Source organism: Alligator mississippiensis, chromosome 4, assembly GCF_030867095.1.
Source record: "Alligator mississippiensis isolate rAllMis1 chromosome 4, rAllMis1, whole genome shotgun sequence".
Taxonomy (NCBI): Eukaryota; Metazoa; Chordata; order Crocodylia; family Alligatoridae; genus Alligator; species Alligator mississippiensis.
The window spans coordinates 215011562-215032059 of record NC_081827.1 but is presented as its reverse complement, the minus strand read 5'-3'; the positions used below and the strand labels follow the sequence as shown (position 1 = coordinate 215032059).

The 20498-nt window shown below is 40.7% G+C and overlaps 1 protein-coding gene across 5 annotated transcripts in view; it reads right to left on the bottom strand.

Annotated features, from left to right (window-relative positions):
- The window catches only part of STK39 (serine/threonine kinase 39), a 211122-nt gene that overhangs the window by 145700 nt on the left and 44924 nt on the right, over positions 1–20498 (bottom strand). For 4 of the 5 annotated variants that reach the window (XM_019480504.2, XM_059727307.1, XM_059727308.1 and 1 more), the window contains exons 2-4: positions 12881–12993; positions 2019–2127; positions 382–523 (exon numbers count right to left, since the gene is read on the bottom strand). In XM_019480504.2, the coding sequence (XP_019336049.2) occupies positions 382–523; positions 2019–2127; positions 12881–12993 (364 nt within the window). The remainder of the gene's footprint in view (positions 1–381; positions 524–2018; positions 2128–12880; positions 12994–20498) is intronic. The other variant, XM_059727310.1, reaches the window with a different exon arrangement.

The window sequence follows — 20498 nt, the reverse complement described above, 5'->3', positions numbered from 1 at the left end:
CATTCCCCACCTGGGTGCTGGCACTGCGGCTCCAGCAGCCACAGCCACAGCAACAGCAGTAACAACTTCAGAGAAAAGCCCTACAGGTTGGATTCAAGGGTGAGCTGTCTGACCCATGAGAAGCCCTGTGGCCCACCAGCTAATTTGATCTAAGCAAAGATGCAAGTAATGCAGACAAATGACAGTACACAGAAATAATAAGCTGCACTGAGCACACACACCAACTTCATTTTGCTTGCAATCAGGAATTACTAAACGGTTTCATATGCTGTTTGAAACCATCAAAATAAATTAATTTAGCCAGTCTACTGGTTGACCAGTCAGACATAGAAGGTTCTAAATGCAATTTTAAAATGCAGCTCACTGTACATGTGCTCCTACCTGTGAATTTGACCATTCCTGTGTAGATAATCTAAACCTTCCAAAACTTCTTTAAGAATTGTTGCTATTATTGGTTCTTCAAGTACACCATTCTTGTGTTCTCCTCTGTTGACAATATGCTTTATTATATCCAGCATCGAACCTAAATTGACAAATTCGGGTTTCCAGGAGAAAAAAATAAAACTGTTTAATTTGGAGCAACTTTACCACATAAATTCTTGCATAAATGCACATCTTCACATGTATAAGGACCCTCAGCTAATCATCTGTTATAATGGTGTATGGTTAACTTGTTCTAAATAGAAAAGACACACGGTAATACACTGATCATAATTATTATAAACATGCAATATTCTATTTGTAAACACAGCTTCACGATCTACCACTGTTATGTTTCAAGAGCACTCCAATTTAAAAGTACAAGTACTTTACAAGCTAGACTAGAACATACGTTTACAATTCAGAGCCCCAACCCTTTGCACAAATCCTATGCAAGCCACACAGCATTTTTGTACAGGTCCAGTTACAGAAGCTGTGCCACCAGAAAAAAAGAACACTGCATTATAATAACATGGAGCTTGATGTATAAGGTATTCTGCATGGGGAGGGTCTTTATTCATTTATTTATTATTAATTTCTCATATTGTGAATAGCAACATTGTTTTTTTAGCCAAGCATTTCCTAGCGCTTGATGAGCTGGGTTAGAGACTGCTAGTTTCCAATTCAGGTATATAAAGCAACACTGCATCTCTCTAGTCCCCTCTGTTTTAAGAGACCGCTTAACATTTATTTTTGGATTATGACAATGTAATAGGAACCAGCTGCCGATCAGAAACTGACGATGGAGACTAACAAGAAAAAAATAATGAAATGACCAAATTGATTTCCCCAACTACTAACATACATAACATTTACCTTTCCTCCTGCCCAGCTGTCCAGAAAAGGACTAGACAGACATGGACAGCTCCTATTACAGGACTAATAATCAGGAAATGGTACTAGCACCTCTTCCTTAGGTAAAAGGACAGGAGGAACACACAGTGAAACTACAGTGGGTCATCTACTCTTCTCATTTTAGTAAGTGAAAAAGGTGCTCAAGAAAATACAAAGTCCAGCAGAACTGATTAGAGCCTGACACCAGTACAAACCTCTCCGTATGTCTTACTGATGCCCATGTCTTAAAAAAGGCTACGTGAAGCATCCCTACTATGTCATTCAGCTAAGCCTGTGGGTTTCAGAGCACATCCTTTTTGTTCCATTTCAGAAGTTTGCATCCTTTTTTAATAAATTATTACAAAAAGGATGTACAACAAAAAATGAGATTGTACACAGTCTTAAGAAACAAACTGAAGGGCAGGGCTGACCCAGGCAGGGGGAAGAATTGGGATAACTGCCCAGGGCCCCGCACTTTGGCGGGCCCTACTGAGCTGGGTGCAGCAGCAGCACAGACTGGTGGCTCTGCGTTCAGCTGCTCGCTACTCCCCCTCCCACACTGCCGCTGACACTGCCACCGCTACAGCAGCAACTTCTTCAGGTTCATGGGATCAGGGTGGGGGTGGGACCCCGCATGGGCCGATTTGCCCCGGACCCTACACCCTGCTCGGGTCAGCTCTGCTGAAGGACAATCAGCAACTTACCTCCACTCAATAACTTCATAACTAGCCAAAGTTCATCCTTCACCACAAAAGATGTATAATAGGTTACTACATTGGGATGACTGCATTGACTCATCGCTTGAATTTCTTTCTGTAAGGAATACGAACACACATTGCATAGCAGCCTTACCAAACAATTCTGTCTCGTTACATCTTCATTCATTTGTTATTTTTAAAAGTGAGATATCAGAACAATATGTTAAGAATGCATAGGAAACAGCATACTAAAGCTGTTTATAGGTGTATACACATACAATACAAGACAAAGTATATTAGTATGGGAAATATTAAAGAGAATCTCACTGGAAAGACAGAAGCATAATTCCATCAGTATTCTTCTGAGGACAAGGAAGAAAGAAAGCCATCAGTTCAGAGGAGTAATAATCAAGAGTCTCCAAGTACTGAAGGTTGGAGGAAAGGAAGGATGAGAAAAGCATGATACAGCATGGAAATTGTTGGAGTTAAAGAACAAATTTTGTTGTGGAATAAACCAATACCACCCCTAACTTTTCTTCAAAAGCACTTTACAGCTGGAAACACCAAGGCAACACCAACATCAATTATTGTTTGGATGGACAGGCAGAGTGACAAGGACAGATGGGCAGGGAGAGGACACGTGGAGTTCAAAATTAAGTGGAATGAAGCACAAGAGGAAGGAGCATGTTCACAGGTACAGAAACAAAAACACATGAAGGGCCTGAGTGGAGGAGTATGCTGCCGGAAATGACTACACCACAGGACCAGCAGGTAGTGCACTAACCAAGTCATACCATCCTCAGCCAGTCACTAGTAGACATGTGAAGGAATTAAAAAAAAAGACATATCTTATTAAATATCTATCAAAGGCTTAACTTTTTACTTTGCATAGTAGAACATTTCATTGTTTGTTTGTTTAAGAGATGTACATATTGGATTTACCTATGTCCTTCAAAAGGGGAAAGAAGCAGTGTCTACCTTACAACAGCTGCTTTAGTCGGCTTCTTGTAAAAGGAGAAAGAGAAAACTGCTTTGATCATTTATTCTTGTTAGTTATTCCTAACACATTTAACTGTAGGTCATGATAAGGGTGAGATTTATGACAGAATAGGTTTTTTCTAGTGAGTTATTAAGCAAAGGTTCTAAACAAGTGGTTCTCAACCTTTACAGACTCGGGTCACCCCTCAGAAAATACCATCTCTTAGCTTTCACTTCTTTCATTACTACAGAAAAAGTAATACAGCAATTCTTCTGTTGCAAAGAATAAGAAAAAACACAATATGTCAAAATATCTTTGACACTGGATCCTATTTGAAATCTCTGGTCTTACCTTGTGAATTATGTATAGGTGTTTGTATACCTGACCATGTTAATATTGTATAGCACCCTACAGCCGCCTGGTTAAGAATTACTGTCCAAGTTACAATAATAAGTCAGACTTTAAAAGAAAGGCTTCTAAAATGCACTCCCTAGGGTATTTAAAAAGGGAAACAAGATCTAATTTTTATCCAATAATTTAGTTAAAGTGCTCACATTAAGCAGCCCTATTTCAGATTGCATAAGCACCCCTCCCCCCCATCAAAGATTTTGGTAGAGAAAAGCCACCTTAAAAAGTAATTAGATTTTTTTTCTATTTTGAATGAACCAAGGGGTGAACATCCCCCAGTTCTGCTCCATAGAATAAAATGGACTACTCCAGTGCTGCCAGTACCTCTCTTTTGCTTGCCCTATTGTAAAAGAATGAAACTCTACCCAAGGTTTGTTTTGTTTTGACACTTTGCTTTTCAGTATTTTTACTGCAGCTCAGATTTTTACTGAAATAGATTCCAAGGTATTTAAGTTAGGGCACCAGCTCCAATTTATTTCTCTACAAAACCCATTCTTATTTCCTCCTTTGATTCCCAAAGACCAGTACCTTGGAGGTAGCAGTGTTGATCCAAGCTTTTTGAGACACAATAGGAGCATCTACATGAGATGCTTTGAGCGCAGCAGGCTAATTCTACTGTGCATTAGTACAGCAGGCAAAACCCATGCTAATGCACTAATGTGCAGTAGATTTAGTCTACTGCACATAAACATCACAAAATACCGTTTGTTTGCGCTAATGCATTGTAGCACTGATTACAGCTCATTAAGTTAGTACATTACAGGTACTAAACTTAATGTAACGTAATTATGGTGCATTAATGAACATGTAGATGCATCCACTATCTCTGAAAAGCATCTTATAACCCTTGAAGACCTATCTGGAATTGTAACATTAATAGCATGTCACCTGCATAAAGCACAACAGGGACAAGATTATTCAATGTCATGGGTGCACAGAATTGATATAACCTGTGCCAACAGGGAATATCATTCAGGAATAGATTAAAAAGTAGCAGATGAAGCAAATATACTTTTCATACCCATGTCTTAGTTGGAAAACTACTGGACAGGCACCCTGGATCCCATAAAGCACTGTAGATGCTCTAAGTCCTGAAGGAGCTCAGCCTGGAAACTGACGAACTCCTAACTGTAGTATGCAACCTATTGCTAAAAACAAGCTTGGTACCTGAGAACTGGAGGGTTGCCAATAAGACTCCCATATTTTAAAACAGCTATAGAGGGGCCATAGGAAACTCTAGGCCAGTGAGCTTAACTTCTCTTCCTGGAAAATTAGCATAAACAATTTAAAAAGCAAATGTTCAGTATATAGATTAACGTAATTTATTGGGGGCAAATCAACACAGCTCTGTCAAAGGGAAATCATGCCTCACCAACCTACTAGAGTTTTTAGAGGATGTCAGTAAGCAGGTGGATTGAGGCAATCCAGTTGACATAGTATACTTGAACTTCCTAACAGCCTTTGACAAGGTCTCCCCATCAGAGGCTTTTAAAGTCAAGTAGTCCTGGGATTACAGGGAACATCTACTTGTAGATTAGAAAGTGACTCTAAGATAGAAAGCAAAGAGTATAAATGGTCAATTTTCAGGATGGAAAGAAGTAAACAGGCAACAGGATCCCCCAAGGATTTGTGTTGGGACCAGTGTTGTTTAACATATTTATAAATTATCTGGAATCGGTGGTGAGTGGGGTGGCCAAATTTGCTGACGACACAAAATTATTCAAAGTGGTAAAGACCATGGCAGACTGTGAGGAACTACAGAGGATCAGGCACAATTGTGCAAATGAGCAAATAAATTGCAGATGCAATTCAACGTAGAGAAGTGTAAAATGATGCACATGGACAAAAATAACCCAAGCTACACCTATATCACATTAGCTGTCATCAAACAGGAACGAGATCTGGGAGTCATTGTGGACAGTTCATTAAAAACATTAGCTCAGTGCTCAGCAGCCAACAAAAAGGCAAAAAATGTTAAGTATTATTAAGGCAATTGGAAACAAACCAGAAAGTATCGTCACGCCCCTTTACAAAATTGTGGTGCATCCGCACCTTGAATACTGTGCCCATTTCTGCTCCTCACACCTCAAAAAGGACATAGAAGAACTAGAGAACATCCAGAGAAGGGCAACAAGAATTATTACTGGTATGGAGAGGCTTCTATATGAGAAGAGATTAAAGAGGGTAGGCCAATTCAGTTTAGAAGAGACTTGAGGAGGGACTAGTGTTTACAAAACCTAAATGGTAGAGAGATAAATAGGAATTTATTTACCCTCTCTCTCAATTCAAGAATAAGGGGGTCACAAACAAACTAGTAAGTAGTAAGTTTAAAATTAACAAAAAGAAGTCCTCTTTCACACAGCATGTAATTAAAGGAGCTCATTGCTGCAAGATGTTGTGGAAGCTGACAATTTAGCCAGATTAAAAAAGGAACTGGACAAATTCTTGAAGGAAAGGGGCATCAGTAGCTATTGAGCATAGGAGTTGGGGATACAGCTTCTGAATCAGAACTTCCTAGACCCTAAATGCTGGAGGTTGAAAATAAGAGAGGAACAGTGGAAAAAAACCCTGGTCATACCCAGTTTGTTTTCCCTTTCATTATCCAGGCTCTGCCACTGTGCAACACAGGATACCAGGCAACATGGACCAATGATCTGGCCCAGTAAAAGGCAATTCTTATATTCTTATTTGAATAAGAAGCAATGATTAATTGTAGCAGAATGTATCCATTGATGTCACTGCCAATTTCATCCATAATTTTAAAATTGGTCTATGGAGTCAAAAGTTCCCTTTAGATCAATGAAGGCTACATGTAAAAGGTTTGGTCTTTTTACACATTTGGATATCAAATAATGCAACTGAGTGGTCTACAAAAGAATGGCCTTCTCCGAAATCAGCTTGCTCTTTTCCTAGAATGTCATTTTCAGAAATCCACAGTTGTAGATGAAACTAAATGTCTCCCAAATATTTTGGCTGGAATAGACATAAGGTTAATAGGACAAAATGCTGCAAGATCTTTCTTATCACCATTTTTTAAGATTGGGACTAATATTATTTTCATTCTAATACTTAGGATAAATGTTTCTAAAATAATTATGTTAAAAGCTTTTGTCAAAATTGGATGCCACCAATCAATGAATTTCTTGAAGATTATTGGGGGAAGAAAAAAAATCAAGGTCAGCAGCCTTCTCACTGCTCAGCAGAGATATATACGATTTTACCTGAGATTCAGAGGTGAAGTAATGATCTACTTGCAATTTAACAGATAAAATTTCCTTCAGCAAGCAGCTATTATTTTCCTTACCAGGTACGAGTAGATTAAACATGTTTTCATAAAACAAAGCTTGTGTTTCTTCAGGACTATGTGCATCAGGGATTCAGCTAAAAATGTTGGTCTCTTTGGCTATAATCTGCCAAAAGCATTAATTATTTTTATAGCCCTGCAGCCACCAGTTCCTTCCACATCATCCTTTGATATTGTTTCTTCCATTAGATTTTTTATAATTTCTTTTAATTTCTTGATTTGTTGGAAGCTGGCACAATCATTTATAGGACTTCTATTCCTCCATGGCTTCTGCATCAGAGTCCTTAGCTTTACAGCAGTCCTAATCATTGTTTATACCACCGACACCTAATCCCTACCAAGATGAGTCTTTGTAAAATAATTTTCCAGCAGCTGGACAACCATTACACATTAAGTAGCTGCTCCTTGGGAGTCTTTTTCTTCGAGCATTCAAGGTGAGGGGCCTGATAAAGTATCTTTAGCTAGAGCAACATATTTCTCTTAACTCTTCATTCCATTTAATTTTCATTTTATTAACCAATTTTACCGGGGGAAGTAGGGCTAGTTGCACAGTAGATAAGAAAGACTCCACATGAAATTCTAACAACATTTTTAGATACACGGGGAAGTGGTCACACTTTATGCACTGCAGAATTACAAATTATTTCTAATTATGCCACATATGTGGTTCTATTAGTATATGGTCTATCAAGCTTTCTTGGTTAGTTCTAACAAACATGAATGCCCCAAGTATATCCTTTCCAGTTAGTCCATAAAGCATTCTAAAATTCTCTTCTGCAATCGATTTCAAAATTTTCTTAAATGTCTTATCACAAAGTTGCTGGGGGAAATTCCCCATGTTTCATTTTCATCATCACAGATATCAGTGCAACCAAATCTAGCATTAAAATCACCTGCTATTTATTATTTCCAACTCTGCCTATTTATCTAGGATCAACTCCAGGGATTATGTAACAATTCACATTTCAAGACTGCAACCGTTCTTGATGTAAATGGTGGGAAATAAACATTAGTAAAAAATTTAATGAATTAAAAGAGTGATACCATGAAGTTTAATAAAACTGCAAATAGGTATTTAGACTCCAATTCAATTTCTAATACCTCAATCAGACTCCTAATTGAAATGACAGTAACCAGGTCTCCCTGCTATCACCCTTTAGTTATACCCTTCCAGGCATTTTTATAAAAATGAAACAAGTCCAGGAATGCACACCACCTTTCCATACGTCTCTTGTAAAATCACAATAGCAAAATCATTAATAAAACTTTCCACAATGGGTCAAGTTGTTTGTCAATACAGCTGTGTTCCACACCAATCTTACCCAAAGAACAAACAATTTGCTTCTCCTTAGAATCTACTCAATCTCAAATCCACAAATACAAGATTAGGATAATCATTGGTAGGAACCGAGTTCTTCAATTGCTTATCATATTCCCTACTTTGCAGAGGTAGACTATCTTTAATTTCCATCCCACAAAGAGGACAGTTGACTGCCCCTTTTATCACCAGATACCTAACATATAGGCTCCTAAAACTAACTCTCAGAGGGATATCTAGCTGATATTCTTATTGATTATAGCCTTGATACACAAATTGTTTTCCAATAGTTTAAGAAAAGTGTCTTTTGGTTAAAAATCATGGTATTCTCTGTTTCACACTAAAAAGGTTCTCTCTCCTGAGTGGATAAAAATTAAATAAAATAATTTTGCTCTCTTAATTTTTTGTTTCTGTTTCTAACGGAACTAAGCTTAATCAAAATTGGGAAGAAATATTTTGTTTGTCAGGAACTGACTGTCAGTTCATCAACTGTATCAGTTTACAAGAACTGATAAAATCCTTACTATTCAGAGTTTGGTTTGCTTTTTGGTTGTTTTTATTAGACCCATTCTTTGAAATGTCTTCATCAATTTTATTATTATGTTTAATAAAATATCCTGTGCTTCTAGGTGTGATTTTAAAACCACAGATTAATTTTCTGTGTACTGTTAATACATTGAGAAATAAAACATTTCTTTCTTCAAGCAGCATAGTAACTGAAGATATGAGAGATACCTTGGGATTTTATAATCTGAGGCATCCTTGTTGCCCTCATTTTTCCCCACTGTACAGCAGCTGATTCACATAACCTGATCCTGTCTCCTGGGAGGACTGAGCCAGGCAGTGAAATAAAACTCCCTCCCACTCAAGGTATAATCAAGAGTAAGGGATAGTGATGAATTTGGTAAGTCTATATTAAAAAATTTCCTTCTTCCAGAGTACCTATAGCTGGTGGTGGGGTAAGAAGTAGGTTGTCTTCTTCATTTGTCTTTTCTTTCAACAGTTCTCTTCCACTAAACTGTATCAGTGAACTATTTGTGAGGATGCTTCTGGGTTAAAAGAAGTTCTTTTTAGGCCTTCCTTGAACAACCAGTCTTGTAATTTTTGGTTATGCAGATAGAGCTTTAGTTCCTGATAGCAAAGGTATAGAGACAAGGGGTGATCCTATTGTGGGGGAAACTAATTATCATATTTAAAAATGCCACACCTCTGAATTATAAACTCATTACCCAGACCTAGGAATTCCTTCCCTAAAGCATAGGCAGGCTAATTGAAAGGACTAGCTATTGCACTTAAAAATGGACCAAATTAAAATAATAATTCAGGCTTCCAAAAGGCCAGCACTCTCTGGCTACCACATCTAGGACAGCAGCAGCTTGTAAGTGTCCAGCTGACCCAGGTGAAGATGACTCCCCTGACATGGGTGTAGGCAACCTTTTCCAATTGAGGGCTAGAGTCCACTCTAGGTCGGAGCCTGGTAGGCGAGTGGGCACAAGAACCCTGTTGCTGCTGCAGCTCGTCCCCCCAGTGCCACATGGAGAATGCCTGCAGAAGGCACCCCCTATGGCCAAATGCTGCCGAAGCCCCATAACCATATGCTAGAGCCAAAGGTTCCACAGGGCAGATCTGGTCCATGGGCCATAAGCTGCAGAGTCCTGCTCTAACAGTCCCTGGGAGGCTCCCTGTCACAGACTATAGATTTGAAGCAACCTGGCCCCAGGAGTGTAGGAGGAATGGAGGGGACAAGTTGAGTTGCAAAGCACAGCTCCATGTGTCAGCCTGCCCACCCACTCTCAGCACAGTGGATTGCTGGGGGTGGAAGGGGACAGCCACGGCAGCAGTCAGAGGATCAACTGTAAGAGTAGCTGGGACATGTGCAGGGTGCCAGACAGGGTAAGAGCATTTGTTTTCTCTCTCAGAAATAATTTAATGACACACTAGTGTGACAACCCACCCTTTGGGAATCACTGGTTTATTGTACCAGAGTCAGCTTGGAAGTCATTTGACCATATTTTTAAAAAAAGATTTTACAGGGGCCAGATTACCTGGAACACCTAACCACAGTCCAGCACTGTAGATCTTACTTATGTGTACTCTATAATCAGTCAACTTAATTGCTGCAAGTAATATTTCAGCATCAGCTAATCATTCCCCCACCTCACACACACACAATTTTTTTTCCATCCAAGATCAAAGTTGGCCATTTAATGCACCTATGAAAACTGATCTCCTTATTGAGTCTGTGCTGATTATGAGGATGAACTTCTCATACTGATATTTATTAGTTAAAAGCTGTATTCAAGACAAACAGCAGTAGACAATGTTGGTAAAGATCTGTATTTGTAGTTGGTAAAAATCAGGCTGCTTTTTTAAAAAATAAAAAGGAGCAAATGGACAAAAAGAACAAGATAGTTTGTTTGTTTTCAAGTATAACGTACTATTACAAAGAAAGGATACACTATAAGGCAGAAGTACTTATATCTTGTGAGCTACCCAGCAGAAAAATTGCTCTCCTATAGCATCTTTCATTATCTTCGGAAAAATTTTCCCCTCAGATACTGTATACCATTATCAAAAGGCTTCACTACAAAAAAAATCAAGTGTCCAAACAAATAGCTTTCACAGACTTTTTGGAAAATGTATTCTAAATGCTACAGTTACAGGTAAATTGTGATTGCATAGATTACATAAAATATTTTAAGGATAAAATTATGTTTCTTTGTATGCATGACTGCAGTAGAACATCTCTATTTTGCAACAATGAAATGTAAGTAGAGGGAGAGTAAACAAATCATCAAGGTCCTCTGGCTCTTCACGTGTTTGATTACAGACTCAAAAAAGAATGTAAATATGTACTTGGTCAGAAAAATCAACACAGGAAGGCAATGAATAAAAGCCAAATAGTGACAGGCATTGGGAGGGAAAGACTATTTCAATTCAAACAAAGTAGCAGGAAGATTTTTTTCAAAAACAATGCACAAACAGCATAATAACTGGAATTTAATGTATTAAAATGATGGCATTGCCAGTAATATCCAGGGTCTGAGGAAGGCAGAGGATGCAGCAAAGTTGCCGCTTTTGGCAGACAGACAAGAAATCTTAAGTGATAGTTTGGTGAATCTCTCAAAACTTCTGCAAAAAATAGTCTTTTATGAACATATAAGCCAAGGTTAGGGGAGGGCAACGACAACTCATTTTTTTTTTTTTTACTTATTACTATTATTATGTACTCTGAATGGTCTCTGACCTCAGTCTAAGGGAGAGACTGTTATTATTTCAAAACAATACAGTTTGGCTTTTTTAATAAAAACTTTATTTTGGAATGGGGTATCAGATGGTGTGTTAAGTTACCACCTAGTTTTTCACAGTACACAGTCCATTTTTCTTCCTCTCAGTTTCACTTCAAAGCCCCTATCATCTTCTAAGAAAGGGCTACCCAACTGATAGTCTGAGGACTGCATGTGGCCCCCAATGGATTAACCTGCAGCCCCTGGGCTCCTAGTCAGGGCATCCCTACTCTCACTGATCCAAGAGTTCCTGCAACTGGAGTGCCTGGGCTCCCCCTTCCTTTGATGGCTTCCAATGCTTGATCCCACTCTCATAAGTCTGAGGAAGTCCAAAGCCAGGTGGTCTGGAGGGAATCCAGGGGGTCTATGCAGGGTAGCATGGGACACTGGCATGGTACAGGAGGGCGCCTGCTGTTTGGTGGAATAGGAAGGACCCACATAGCACAGTCCTATGGCCCCCACCAGACAGAGGTTAGACAACCCTGATCTATGAGACTAGATGCATTTAAATCAAGTTTTCCAAGAGACAAATTCTCCTGCTACAATTGATTCAAAACAGTTCCTTGTCTGGAATACCCACTCTATAAATCAAATGCGACAGCCATTAAAACTAGAGAAAGAGCATTTACAGTGGAGAACCCAGGACCTACAGCGCAGCAAACTAGACAGAGGGTAAACTTTCAGTAACAATTTTCATGAAACCTTTTGGCTTGGCACTTCCAAGCGGAAGATAATCAATTTGCTGAGCAACAGGAATTTCTGCACTGGTGAGGGAGGGTAAAAGCTTTTACCTTCTTGGCAACAGTAACCTGCAAAGCAGCAAGAAGTATTGTCCCTTTTGGAGAGGTTTCATGTCCTTTAATTACTATTATGCTGCCAACATAATAAGGCAATTTATCTTATTAAGCACCTCAGTAAAAGAGGTACTATTAAAAAGCCTGCTTGTAAAAAAAAAGTTCAGAGTGACTTGCTGACTTGACTGCCATGACCGGTGCATTAGCTTGGTAAACTCTTACTACTCTAAATTTGATACACAGAGGTGGCACAAACCCATACTGTGTCTGAGAGAGTTCCTGGGGTATGGAAGAAACATTCATCTCTGTAGTAACCCTAAATAATCTGGCCATTTCTGTATTTTCCAAGGTATTTTTAAAAGCTACCCATGTCTGCCATTTATAAGTTTGACTCAACAGCTTCCCCTAAAATTGTAAGTTTCTACTTTACAGATTTTTTTTAAAAGGTACTTCAAATATTATACACTTCTGACAACAGGGTCTCCAAAAAACAACAAGCTTAATGTTGGGTAGAGCAGTTCTTCCTATATCTTCTAACTTCTCCCTCTCCCCTGCCCAAACAGAGTCCTGAGAAATTGGTCTTCCAATGCCTGTTGTGTGTACTCATGCACCATCATACCTACCATGTTGGAGAGGCAGGGGTAATGGATAATTTGGATACATTTTTTAGTGTAGTAAAACATCCATGTTCTTTTAAAATCCTTTAACCCTATTTTCTGCTTAAAATCTCAGCTCAAGGGAAAATAAACCTAATTGTTTTCCCATTCAGATTACTTACAAGTAATTCATCCATACTGGTTTGGCATTTTTCTAAGTTGATTCGCTTTATTGCTACACGTTCTTCTCTGGGTTTGCATAGCGCTGCCTGGACTACTGCTGTAGCTCCACTCCCTGGGGAAGAAAAAGAAAAAAAAAAAAAGAGAGAGAGAGAGAGAGCTAGAAGAATTGGAATGCACATTTACTAACAGAAGCTCCTAAACTTTGTCAATTTAAGAGACAGGAGCCTCAATGAAGTGTGCCCAAGGCAATACTGCCCCCCTATGCCCTACCTTCCTTGTTCCAGCTCCAACTTCAGCTCCAGCAGTGAGAAGGACAGAGCAGTGGTGGCTGTTTTTTAGTAACAAAAAGGAGGTAACATCTGCCCCAGCAGTAGTGAACCTCTGGCTGCTCCTCCCACCAACATAATGCTGCCACTTCTGTGCTCTCCCCACTGCCTGAGCCAGAGACAAGGAAGGGAAGGTTTGTGTGGGGTGTGGAAAGGAAGAAAGAGGCAAGCGGCTGGGGGGAGGGCAGAACATGAAGGTAAGAGCCCCCCGGCTCCATTCTGGGCCCCCTTTTAGGGAGCACCTGCACCTTGTGTCTGGTTTGCATACCCATTGTTATGCTACTGTTGAGAATTATCAGGCATAAGATTTAGTGCTAACCAGTCGCTAAGGGAATTGCTGATAACCAAGGATCCAGATTTTCCATTTGCCATGGAAAAACATGGATTTCCTACTCTAAAGGTGAAAATTACAGATTTAAAGGAGAAAAGCCCAGGAAACTGGCTCTCTCTTCGCAGGCTGGCAGAGTTCCAGCCTGCAAGGAGCCTCTTCAGGCTGTAGGGAGTGGGACACAGGGGGCGGGGGGCAACACGTGCATGTGTGCATGCTCATGCACACATGGCAACTAGGCAGTATGGTAGAGAGCAGCTCCCACAGCTCCCTCCAGATAAGTCTATAGGGGACGAAGCAGGGGCAGGGCAACAGGGCACAGGCAACAGTGGGAGGTGGGGAAGGTGTAATTTCTGCACCCACAATGGGGTACAGGGCTCCAGCAGGTGAGGAGCCCCCTGCCCACCCGGCAGCAGTGAGGGGCACAACTCCGTGCCACCGCCATGCCTCACCTTGGTGGCCATGGCAGCGTGGCACACGCTCTCGCACAGAGTCCCTCCCACTGGGACATGAAGCTGGAGCTGGTCTAGCCCAGCTGCAGCCCCACATCCTGCTGTGGGTGCAGAAATCACATGCCCCCCACAAGCTGCCTATGCCCACACACTCCCTCCTTCCCCCCCCCCCCATCTACTTCCTCATGCACTGGGGGAGCTGGGGGTGGAGGGCAGCAGGTCAGGAGCGAGTGGCAGGGCTGGTGGGGGGTGAATTGGGAATGATTGGCAACAGCATTGGCAGGGGCAGGGTACCAGCATATCAGGGCTACTCAGCACCACAAAGCCACAGGGGGGAGACAGCCACATCTGGACCCGAATCCTGGTGAGTGAAGGGGAAAGGGGAAGCTCTGATTTTCCATAATAAAAAAAAAAACCAGAAGAATCAAATGCCATAATTTATATGTATTTTGAATTAATTTTATTATAATGACTGAGGCACTGGTAGGCCTCCAAATTGCTTTAAAATTGTAAATATATCAATAAAACAATGCGTTCAACTGATACACACACACACACGCACGCAGAGTGACATTTCATTTTAATCACAGAAAAGCACAGATTTGGTGTTTTTAATAGAGAATTTGGGATTTTTATCAGAGAATTTGTCACTTAAACAGAGAAAATCAGGATCCCTGCTAATAACTCATTTTTAAATTTTTTTCCAAGCTTTATTTTGTACTAGGCACTTACTACCAATGTGTTAATTATCACATTTAAAAAATAAAATAAAAATATATATCAATGTACGCTCAGAGAAAAAGGACAAAAATCTAACCTTTTTTTAAAAAAGTGTTGGGTTGTTTTTTTTAATGAGTTGCATTCACTTTTTCACCTCTAGTTCCTGCTCTGTATTTTGAATTACTAGAAAACAATTATCTTTCCCTTGAAAGTATGATAATTACTGCACCACAGGTGTCACCCCCAGATCTTGTGGCAGACTGGTTTCAATTAGAGGAATTTAAACATCCCATTACAAGCATTATTAATGTATTAAAAAAAATACACATACTTTTTAGTAGTTTTTCAACCATCATTTTTCTCAATTTATGTAGAACTAGCCATGCCTTTTGTCCATGATGCACAATGAAGAGAGAAAAGCCATGCATGTCAAAGCTCCTGCTGTTTAGTATGTTCCTGCTTATTCCTATAGACATGAATAGTCCAACCAAATGTGCAGCATAGGGAGCATGTGACAAACAGGATAATCAGACAAGTGCTGCTCAGACAAAGTTTCTATACCGCTCAGGAGTAGGGGTGGGGGTGGGGAGGGAGAAAGAGTTTTAAGTGCTATTTGAGTTAAGCATGGCTGTAGTATTTCTAATTTTCAGCTATGACACAGCTATATTAAGTGAGTCCAGTGGACTGTTGCATGGCAAAATACAGCTTACAAGCCGGATCCGACCTGCCAAGCAATTCCACCCAGCCCCTCCATAAGTCCCGACCCTCGCTGCACCTCTCCAAGTTGGCGTCTGCACGTGGGAGGTGCGGCTCTGGTTGCTAAGTAACCACCCCCCACCCCAGCCTGGCCTGGTCCCCCCAGCCCCAAGCACAGCGGCACTAGAGACAAGAAGCCTCTGCCTGGCCGAACTTGTGCCTGGCCACCCCGAGGCTGTTCCCAGCCTCCCTGCCTGTGAGCCTGGGAATGCAGGTGAGGGCCCCACCAAGCCAGGGCCAGGGACTCCCACTGCGGGAAGAAGGCAGGAACACGGGGAGCTGTGCACAAAGGGGCCAGGCTAGGCTGGCCCTGCTCACTGCCACCATGCACAGCTTCAGGGGCTCTCTGACTCCAGGGACTCCGAGGATTCCCCCCCCAACACACACACACACACACACACACACACACACACACACACACACACACACACGCCACCCCCCACCATATCCCCAAACAAACCCACACCCTCCCATAGCCCCTCCACACGCCCCGACCAACCAAAAACCCCCCACCCACCATACCCACATCCTACCACACACAAGAGTAAGACTGTGTTTTAAGCTATTCTGCAATTGCCTCTAGATATACTAAGCAAACACATAAATCAGGACAGAAATTTTTTTTAAATAAAGTTAAAATAAATAATAGTAGGGGTTTGATTTTTTCAGTATACGATTTGTTGGGTTTTTTCTGGTTTCAAGATGGCAACCACCACTCCCAAAAGGAGTACTTTTCAGGTAAGGGGAGGGACTTCCAGTGGCAAAGGTCAAGGGCAGGATTTCTGGTCCCAAGATGGCAACCAGGAGGCAGGTCACCTGTCAAGGGGTGGGGCCACCTTTGCAGCCCTTGACAGCTCACCAAAACTCATAAAGCAGCCTTCCAGCCAAAATAATTGCCCACCCCTGTCTAAGAAGATATTTCTCTGAACATTTTGCTTTGATCAACAGGATGAGATGATACCAAAGGTTTGTGCTATCAAAAGCTTACAAGGCCGATTTGTTCCAGAGTGAGCAACTTAGTACTACTGCTTCTAAATTAGTGTTCCTTTCTCCTAATATTCAGGGAGGAGAATTTTGCAATACGTGTTCATTTTCAAATGATGCAGTATACATCCCTGAATACTCCCACATGGACAGATAGCCTGCTGTCCATTCACGTAGCTAATCTGAAGTATTTCAGCCTGCTACAACGTGTGGAACCACTATTTCAATTTAAATTCGTGATTTCTACCAAATCACTGAACTGAGCGGGGCTTGTTACATTCCAATTGGCCTGCTCACACATTATGTGCTATTTAGGCTTTGAAATTGTAATGTTATAGATGAATACAGTTTGCGAACAAAAAAAGCCTTTTGTTGCTAGGCTCCACAAATGTGGCTTCAGTTACCAGTTGACTTAAGAACAATTGGGGGCTCTCCCCTCCTACATCAGAGAACAGCACTGACAATACCTCATGACTGGGAGTGATTGTCTTGGTTTTAATTGCTATTTGTTTGGTTATTTAGATGCACTGTTTATACGGTATTATTCATCTAAATTGTGCTTGAACACAATGCTTTTAGCTCACTGTATCAACCCTGCTACAAAATAAAAACAGAACTGATCTAAAAAAATAAATAAATAAAAGGCACAAGTCAAGGTGTTCTTGCAGCATGTGGTCTTTAGCAAATATTGATGCAACCTGCTCTGTTAACTTGAAAAGTCTTTAAGCTATTCCAATAAAAGGCATTATCCAGAAAAGGAATTAAGAATAAACAAACATTAAAAATAAATATCACCAGAATGGAAAACACTACCCAGCACAAACCAGTTTTCTAATATTCATCTTAAAATGCTTTCATTAAGTTCTTATTTGATGCACATGAGCAAACTGACTCATGATTTGAGCTACGAAGTGGAAGAGTCACAAATAGAAGTGAAAAACTAGGAGGCTACAGGAACTAACATGTACATCAGGACAGCTCTCTCTTCTCACATCAGGAGTTTTACATTGTTTGTAAAAATGAGAACTCACCCAGATCTACACCTTTCAAACTGGTACAGGAGCCAAAGCTGAAGTTAAAGACACACCTAGGACTTTACTGAAGCCAGGAATTCATCCCCAGTGTCTCATTAGGTGCCAACTAAAATTAGTGCCACAGCTAGGCATGAAAACCAGACTTTCTGTTTGTTACCACCCCTCTTCTGGATTTGATTTCATGCCTTTCAAGTCCAAAGCTGCTCTAGTAAAAGTTACCCATCATTATACCCATCCCTCAATTATACATCCAGGCCTTGTTCCCAATGAAATTCATATGCATGCAACCCGATTAGAACATAGAACTACTTCTACATTTTCAACATGTGCTTTGCTTTAAACAGTAGACTCGAACCCCAAAAGTAAAGATAGTTATAGTATAAATAGCCCCTCTTAAGGACTCCCTCTCATTCAGCTCCAGTCTAGTGCTCTGTATTAAGCATTAATCATAAAATGTTTCCTGCTTTGTTTGCAGAACTAGGATGAGATGCAAGTTCTTTAAGACTTGTCCAAGCAAAGTTTAAAAACTACTTGTATCACTGCTTCCATCATGGACTAGAAATACTCACTTTTCCTTTTTGTTTACCAGCTTCTGATCACCTTGACTTGTCTTTATGAATAGCAAAATAGAGGAGTGGGAAAATGTCACCCATGATACAGCAACAGCTGTAAGCACAGACTAAAATAAAGCAAATCCATCAGTGCCTCTGCTAACCCAATTTCTCTCTTTTTGTACCCAAGAGCACAGTAACTTGAAGGCAAAGGTCCGCAGCTTGGTATTTAGATTCTGTATGCCTGTAGTCTGTTTAGCAAGTTCATTTTTAGGTACCTAAATAGGAACAAAATATTTGGTGGGCTTAGGGAATGATTTTAGCTCCTAGTCTGTGCGCCTCCTCCTTCCCTTCATTATGCTTATTCTCTCTTCCTTAGGTTTATAAAGAAATACATTTGAGCAATAGGTAGGAAGGAAAGAGGAGATAAAAAAAGAAACCTGCAAGTGTCCTTTGTGTTACTGCAGATATACAAAAATGAAACATAAATCTGATATGTAGTGACGTAAACAGCCCCTGAAGGACAAGTGCTGCAACAGGACTAACCAGCATTTTGGGTAACACAGTAACTAGAGAATTGCCCTGGCATACAGTCAGAAACAGTCAGTTTTGCATATAAAAAGACTACAATAACCTGTTGTTTGTAAAACCTTGTAAACTTTCACTAAATTCTTTATACAGCAATCACATGGGAACTATCCTCCAGCAATGAGACTATCAGTCATTTTACAAATTAAGCGCAGAATTGTATTTAGCAAACAGCTTTGTCTTCAAGTATGTATTTTGAAGGGTTACAGAAGTGCAACTGGTATGGGGGGAGGGAAGGAGAGTGTGTTGAACACTGAAGTTGTCAACTCTTTAGGAATGAAAAGAGATACAGGTATCTTTAAAGTGTATTTAAAGTATCACGGGTATCTAACATACCACTAAGCTTCAAAATATGAGCAGAGAAAGACAGATATACAAAGAATGATCAATTATCACATTCACAAGAGCTTTGAAAGAGTGATTTTCTTCCGTAGTCAGAAAAAAACAGCAAAGTCTGTCTCCCAACTACTAGAGTAGGGATTGCATAAAGAACAGATTCAAGGTGGCAAAGGGTACTCTTACAATTTCAGAATTTCACAGTGTGAAAACCATGTTAGTTCATGTCAATGTACCATGTAATATACGTGGTTGGTCATGTGACCTATTAAAGGTGTTCTGTAACTTGCAGGTCCTCATTCTGAATGCAGGGGAATAGGTTGGGTGACAGCTGGAAGGGGTGAGGGCACCCAAAAAGGCCAAGGGAGGAGAGCTTCATAACTGCGACTGGAGAGCCTAGGGTAGACTGGTACAGTTTCCCCCTTTAGGGTTTCTCACTGAGAACAGTGAAATCGTCACCCATAGTACACAGGAGGGCTGTCTCATTGATGAGACCTAAGGGAGCTGCCCTAAAGAGAGACTCCAAAACAGCCACAGGCAGCAGCAAGTGGCACGAGTGACAAGCAGAGAGAGCTCTTTAAAGTGCTGACAGTGTCAGCAACCTCCAGCCACAGTGCATAGCCACTCCAGCAGCACTCGCCAGAAGTGGCAGCAGAACAACTGTCGCAGAGCAAAAATTTTTTAGCCCAGCAGGCAGAGCTCCTTATAGGGCTAGCAGCAGCAGGGTTCCCCAGTGCTGGGAAGAGCAGAATGGTGCCCCGACCCCAGAAGCTGTAGCGAGCATCAGCAACACAAAGCAATGCTCCCCAAAACCAGCGGGGAGCTGGGATAAACTCCTTCCAAATGACCCAAGAAGAAACCCCTTCCCATCCCCCACCCCCAGACTGGACTGAGCAAGGCCACATAACTCCCCAGGAAAAGGGAAGGAAGAAGGGGCCAATTGCCACTGCAGCCCCACAGGGCAGACAAATTTAATGCTCATTAAAATATCAACTGTGTGTTAGATATTGCTAAATTGTTTAATATTTTAAATAGTTGATAGTGTAGCTTCTTTGACATTTAGGGTAATTCATTTCAAAGCGGAGAATTTTAAAAGGGTGAGCATTTGGAATTGTTGTTTTGGGTATTCGGTATTTGGGATATTTACATTTCTAGTAGCTGGGGAGTTTAACGGTTGTAGCAGGGGAATGAGATAAGAATTAGTGAATTCATTTTTTTTATATTAGTTATTTATTTACCCACAATAAATCAGTCTATGGTTTAAATTGCTTGCAATGGGGAAGTTGTCTCTCTGGATCTCAGTAGGATAGGTTCTCATCCAGAATTGTGGGTAGTGGCTCAAGCCAAAATGTAGACCAAGCCCTTCTTCTACCACCAGGGCCCAGCTAAAGAGTTACAACCCCATAATCCCATTTGCTGACAGGTAAAATTGTTGAGACAGACCCAAACACAATCTTGGTTGTGGGTTTTAGACTGAGAACCACTTCTACAGTATGAATAGGTTACATAATTTACATATGTTAGAATCAAGATGCAGAGATA